This window comes from Lactuca serriola, chromosome 5 (genome assembly GCF_051521515.1).
Source record: "Lactuca serriola cultivar US96UC23 chromosome 5, Lser_US96UC23_V15, whole genome shotgun sequence".
Classification (NCBI taxonomy): domain Eukaryota; kingdom Viridiplantae; phylum Streptophyta; class Magnoliopsida; order Asterales; family Asteraceae; genus Lactuca; species Lactuca serriola.
The window spans coordinates 279,342,245-279,349,621 of record NC_136412.1 but is presented as its reverse complement, the minus strand read 5'-3'; the positions used below and the strand labels follow the sequence as shown (position 1 = coordinate 279,349,621).

The following is a 7,377-nucleotide window of genomic DNA, read 5'->3' as shown; positions in this document are numbered from 1 at the left end:
CATATCCATATAATTTGATTTTATTAGTTATAATTATTGCTTATTAATTTTAAAACCACTTGTTATTATTAATTAGTGAAAGAAACTTTTAAAAAACACTAATTATTCTAATTAAAATGTTAAACGTATACTAAAATATAAAGTGATAAGATAGACAATTTGCACTTTAAAAAAGGCTTACATGGATAATATGTCATATCCAAGATTTTTAATTAATTATTGTTTTGAAGCAACATGAACATACAAACATGTATACAATAGTTAATTATATATATATATATATATATATATATATATATATATATATATATATATATATATATATATATATATCACACTCCATAACATATAATCGATAACATGAATCTAATCTAATTTACATTAAAATTTCAACAACAACATACAATGATATTTTTAAAAGAATACTTAATAAAAAAATACAAAAAAGAATTAGTATATAACAAACTTACAAATTAAAAACTTCAACATAATAATATGGCTCGAAAAATTATTCAAAATCCTCGAACCAATACGAAAAACTTTAAACTTGTTTCCTTTGTAAATTTTTTATGTGGATTGTATTTGTTTGTCTACTCAAAAAGATTGACATTTTTATAGTAGAGTATCCATTAATTGTTTACTAAATATATTATATAAGTTATAAAACCTTTGAATTGTTAATCATTATTAAGAGATTTTTTAGTGGTATTCATTAAAATAGGAGGTTTCAAATGTATGAAGTGTTTGCAAATTTTTATAGGGCATTCAAATGTATAAGATTTAAGAAAAAATACTAATTTTATAAGTATCAATCAAGTTTTTTATTAAGAATGGAGATGATGTTGATGAGTACATTTTTGTAAGTTACATTTTAAGCACCTGGTTTATACTTCATGCTTCAAAATCTACCCATCCTCTCAATTCATTTTACAAGTCATCTTCAAAAGGTTACATTTTTAATCCCTTAAACTTTTATATATTTTCATTTTTCCAATTTTGATAAATATTTTGTCTTATGCGACGTATCAATTTCGGGTGACATTTTCCTAAGTTATATTTCGTGATCCTGATTTATAGTCCATGATTCAAAATCTACCCTTCCCCTCAATTATTTTTATAAATCAGTTTCTAAAAGTTGTATTTTTGCACCTTAATTTGTAAAAATTTGCATTTGTTTGTTTTTGATAAATTTGATTTACTTTTAGTTTCCCCTCATGACAATTCCCACCCTTAGTTTTTTTTTTTTTTTTTTTTTTTTTTTTTGCTTTTATATAAAAATGTATTTGGTGGCCTATTTTTATTTTTCACATAAGGCTTTTGAAATCAACGTATATTCCCTGAAAAAAAATAAAATGAACGACATAAAGATTGCTAGAAATACATCTGATAAACAATTAAAAAAAAAAAAAAAAAAAAAAAAAAAAAAAAAAAAAGCCATTGGCACATGAAATCATCTTAGCAACGCAAGAAGCGTCACCAATGCTATTATTGAACTTTAGTAAAACAAAAGGCTTACAATATTTTCTCCTTAAAAACCATGGGTTATTTACAGAAAATATAATTAGCAAAATTATAGATACAAACGTTTTCTTTATACTTGAAATTTACTTGCCAACTTACATAATATTTTCAGTAAGACACGCCACAATATTTTTCCAGCCCAAATTTATCATTCACATTTTCTTTGCGAGAGAAGAATTTCATAAATTCTCCAAAATCAAAAGGTTTAAAGAGTATCGGATGTTCATCATCTACCATTTCTTCAGGGGCTTTTAGGATTTTCCCCCATTTTGGAACCGAAAAAAACCCAATTGAAAACCGGTTTTTATCTCCGCTCATAACCACCCTATGAGTCGCTGCATGCAATCGGCCATTTGTCCAAACCTGTATCCATATTATTACGGGCATATTAAAAAAATTGCAAGTAGAAGCACAGAGAACCGTTATAACAAAAAGAATATAAACATGTACATACGAATTAGTAAATCTAAACATTAACTATTAGAAAATTCTTTAATATTAAGTTACTAAGAGTTAAACAATACTCAAATGAAAAAGTATATACCCATATAGGGACAACTTATAACAATAAAAATCTTGAAAATACATTGTATGGGTTGCATATTGGTCGCCAACATAAGGCTTTCTTGTTAGTTATAAACATATGGTGTATTTCTAAAAACAGAAGTTATATATATGATAGTTTTGAAAAATTACCCGGAAGGTTTCTCCGACCATAACAACAAAACTGTTTGATGAAAGTTTCACTTTAATCCACTCTCCATCTTTCTTTTGCACTTGAAGCCCTTCAACTTCGTTTTGATGCAAAATTGTCAACATATTCTTATCGGCATGACTTAGTAGTCCCATATTGGATTCGTCTTTCTCAGGTGCTCTATATTTCATAACCCGGATTAGATTACTTGTTAACTCCATGTGTTCCTCAATGTATTTCTCCATATGCAGACTCTCCAAAACCATCGTCCTCACAATTTCGTCTACCTCTCTTAACTTCTCCCGATAGACTTGTATGTTGTTGCTGATATATATTTCGTAGTAATTACAAATTAATTTCACAAGATATCACGAAACAAAAATCAGGTCGACATTAGAAGGAAAACTAGTCAACGGGAGGGAATTATATTGCTTGCCAATTGACAAGTGATCAAGCTTTGACTATTTTTTCCCTCATAAACACAAAGTCAAACCTTAAGTTTATATATAGAACTTAATTACCATGGTTAAAACAATGTCTTCTATATAGACATAAAGTGAGAACTACGAGTGATTATGAAATTTTTAAGTTGTGAGTAACTAATAAATTACACTAGATTACATACCTGAATTCAGTGTTGCCGTGGGGCCACATGAGATTAGTGAAGCTTTCAGGGTCTTCAATTCCCAAGCTTTCATAGATTGGGATCTCTTTGGCTTGTCCGATGTAACCATTAAAGATTTTGTCAGGGATGTTTCTTACCTTTGTTTCTAATGGAAGATCAAAAAGTTGTTCCAATGAAGCGAACATTGATTTTCGAGTAGCAGGTGAAATCCTATTGAAAGATGCTTCAAAACATCCATAATCTTGGAGGGCTTCCAACACTTGTGTTTTTGTTGAGTCCCAAACAAGGGTTCCTCGGTTGTACTTGTGTACGTCGGAGAAATCTATGGTGGGGAGTCCAAGAGGTGCTTGAGAACCCATTTGGTGTTGGTGTTTGTTGTGTGAGTCGTTAAGCAAGCGAATTTATAAGCTTTTTGGATTTGTCAATAAAAAACAAGAAGAAGTAACAAAGTGGGGAATATCCATGCATTGTTTATAATTAAAGGCATATGAGGTTGACTCGGTTATTAAATTATAAGCATGGATTACGCTCAGGTTCAAAAATAATCGGCCACCATGTTCATATTCGACTAGGAAAAAGTCGTTCTACTCAAAACTAATGACTCGATTCACAATTATAAAGATAGACAAAAAACAAATATTTTCTGAAGAAAGTTCTAAAGATAAAATAATAATAATAATAATAATAATAATAATAATAATAATAATAATAATAATAGATTAATCATTGATTACAAAGTCTAAATGTTCGTTAATTTTTTTTTTTTTTAATTTTTAATTTTTTTTATCACAACTTGAATTTTGTGGGGAATCCAGTATATTTAAAAAAATAACAAAAATACCATTTTGGGGGAAGAATTTAATAAAAAATACCATACTTTCAAATTTTTTTAAACCGAAATAATCAGTACTTTCACGTTGCAACTGAGGATGAGCAAAAACCACATCGCAACTAAAACTAACCGCATAAACTACAACCGCAACAAAAACCGATGATGAGATTTTCTGTTTTTCAAAACCCGCAAATTTATGGTGTGTTGTGGTTTACAGTTTTTAAAAAACACACCGCACCGCATATATTATATATAATTTTTTATTCATTAGTAATATATTAAATGTTAAAAATAACATAAGTTTTATGGATGAAAGAAAGATAAAATTCTAAAAGACAAAAGTGTTGTTTTTTGTTATGTTTAACTTTGGAAAATGATGAAAATACAATTTTAAAATATTATTGTGAATTACTAGTGATTTCACGTTATTAAGATATTAATTGTTTGTGAATTAAGTTAATTGTCTTATACTTTATTTTTTTTATTTATTATAATTACAATAATATATTTGAACTCTTAAAACCGTTTGAACTCTAAACTGCAGTTAAAACCACATAAAATAACCACACCAAATCCATGCGATTAATAACCGAAACTCAAAAAAAACAAAACTGCACCACAAAAATAACCGCACCAAACGGTTTTGAAAATAGATTAACCGCTTTTGTGGTTGGTGGTGAGGTTTTAGTAAATAACCGCACCGAACCGCACCATGTTCACCCCTACCTACAACCACCGCAAAATCATTATTCTTATTGCAAACTAGTGGTATTTTTTATATATGATTTCTCTAAACTACATGAAATATTGTTTTTTATAAGTTTTTATTATCGTCTTCGATTTCCTCACCGAATTTCATATATATTTCTTTTAAACACAAAAATATCATATTTATTCAGCTTAATTTCTTAATATCATATTTATCATTCATACACCTTCACAATATAATATTTATGCAAATATTTTTTTGCAACGCTTTTAGAAGTTTATAATCATTTTTAATATACTAGAATTATTATAAGAATAATTAAAAAAAAGTTAACCATATTGTCTATACATCAATAATAATTGAACGTGTATTTCCTAATTGTTGGAATTTTGCTCTCTTGACAAACGAACGCTTTATCTTCAGCTTTCTCCATGAAATGTATACATTTATATAGTTTAACTTGTTGATTATTTTTGTATAAGGATGTTACTGTTTTGGTCAAAAATCAATTGAGTGAATATTAACCAACGTAAATGAGAGGTTGTGGTGTTGTAGACAAAGTAATTGTCGAAATTAGAACAAGATTACACAAGTGATTTACAAGGAAAACCCTTGATCCTTGCTAGGATCTCAGACACAAAACATTGAGAGGTGATAATGATCACCTGCCTTGTTTATTTGTATTCATTGAAAGATGGATTACAAAATGAAAGTAAGTAAATGAGTACAAGTATTAAAGTGACTGTAGGTGTGTAGTGTGCGGTGTATATGTGTATTTATAGTCTAGTCTAAGTAACAATAATCTTGATATTTCCAGGATCCTCCTAAATAAAAATGAGCACGTTGGTTTGAATTTGTATTTGCAGATCTTTTGCCTAATTAAAAAGTTTCTTCGTTGAGAGTGAGTCTTATGTTAACTAATTATGCACATGTGAGAAAAAGACTAGAAATATATCTGGTAGAAATGTTAGGAAATAATAATAATAATAATAATAATAATAATAATGATATTGGTTAGGATCCTAAGATAGGTTTTGGATCGTGAGAGTTCGTGTACATCTGGGATCCTGAATAGGGTTGAGGATCTTAGCTCTAACAGTTGCCCCCAAGTTATACCCACGAAATAGTTAAGTTAATCCCCAAATATATAAAGGTATAATTTCATTTAAATAGAGATAAGGTTTTTGAAACTAAAACCCTAATAGATAGAATTTTATCCGTTTAACCTTCATGATGGCACAGTCAAATTAATCATCTATCTCGTGTTACTTACATAAATAGGGGTAAATAGGGAGAGGTTCCCCCTTCACTCGTTCTTGTTTTCCTCTAATCGTCATCGATTATCTCTTAATGTATCCTTCTTTTTCCCTCTCTTTAGTTTTTCTACCATGGGTAAAAGATTGTTTGCTCTTGCGCTAGTATCACTGCTCCTTCTAACAATGACTTCATTTATTAAAAGCCCCTCACCTATAGTGACACTTGTTACTTTGACGATGAGGATATCAAATTCCTAAAAGCCAATGGGGCTTTTCCTATAAATACGATTTTTAGGTCTTATGATGCTTCAATTCAGTCAAATTTTGTTTCTTCATCTTGGATATTGTAACGCCCGTAGATCAGGGCTAGTCGATTTAGAGACGATAAGCATCAAAATGACTTTTTGATGGAAGATTATTTAGAATGATTAATCTTAACCAAGTTGTAGTATATGTCACAAGGTTTCCGTGCATATAAAGAACGCCAAAATCTGAGTTATAACGAAGAAGTTATGACCTGTCGAAGTTTCGCAACAGAACCGACATGACCTAGCGCGACCCAGCGCGACGTAAATAGTGAATTTAAGGTAGATAGATATCTATCCTTAGTAATCTAAACGAGAGTCTAAGATTTCTTCGATAGTAGTCCAACGATAAAAAGACAGACGAAAACGGAGTTCAGATGAAGGAGTTATGAATTTCGAACGAAGTTTTCCTGTCCCGGCCTACTAAAAATACTATATAAGTAATATACTTATAATATATTAAAAATCAATTCAAAATTAGCCAATGGAGTCTAAACGAGAGTTGTAGATCATAATCTCACCTTCGCGGCGATATAAAGAACGTCGAAAACGGAGTTCGTATGCGAAAGTTATGAATTTCTGAAGTTCGGGCCGCGAAACCCCGAAACTGTCAGAGCCCACGGCGTGGAACAAGGTTGCCACGACGTGGCAAGTGTCCTGACACCTCCGGGAGGCCCCCAGATGCAACTTGGGATGACGCATGCAGTGACGACCAAGCCCACGACGTGGAACAAGGTTGCCACGACGTGGCAAGGGCCAAATTTGCCCTATAAATAGATTTGAAGGGCCAACCGTTTAGGGTTGCTATTTTCTCTCTTCTCTCTCCCGTTTTGCATCGATTTGCGTGCCAGAAATACCCCAAAGCCCCGGTATCATACTCTAGCCCCGAGGCAAGTCCCGAGATCCCGAAGATCCCGAGAAGTGCGGTTCCCGAGCCGAAGCTCTGCCCGCGAGAAGTTCGATTTCTGAAGAGATCTTCCAGATCTGCTGAGGATTACTACTTCTGCAAGTCGTAGTGCTGTCCGATCGTCTTCTGATCATGTGAGTGTATACTACCTTTCATAAACACGATAATAATACAAGTATGGTTTGAGTGTATTAAGTATATTGTGATTTATATGTGTGAGTGTGTGGTTACTTTCTTCTAACACATAAGTATGAAGTATTTGCTACGAAATACGTGCTATGTGTTTATATATTGTTGTTTAATTGAGGTATTAGTGGAATGGATGAACTATATAGATTTTAATGAGTTAAACTATATATGTATTTTATATCTACAAATATGTTGGGTAGGACATGGGTAGATGAGATCCGTGAGTAGGGATCAGATCAAGAGGTTAGTTTAGATCCGTGAGTAGGGATCAGATCGAGAGGTCAGTTTAGATCCGTGAGTAGGGATCAGATTAAGAGGTTAATTTAGATCCGTGAGTAT

The 7,377-nt window shown here is 31.3% G+C and overlaps 1 protein-coding gene across 1 annotated transcript; it reads right to left on the bottom strand.

Moving 5' to 3' along the window:
* Positions 1–1,437: 1,437 nt before the first annotated feature.
* On the bottom strand, positions 1,438–3,235 carry LOC145051655 (putative 2-oxoglutarate-dependent dioxygenase AOP1). The gene is made up of 3 exons (XM_078999520.1): positions 2,841–3,235; positions 2,218–2,539; positions 1,438–1,884 (listed from the first exon to the last, which is right to left on the bottom strand). Exons 1-3 carry the CDS (start codon positions 3,197–3,199, stop codon positions 1,630–1,632), a joined length of 936 nt encoding a protein of 311 aa, XP_078855646.1. The 5' UTR covers positions 3,200–3,235; the 3' UTR covers positions 1,438–1,629.
* Positions 3,236–7,377: the final 4,142 nt, after the last annotated feature.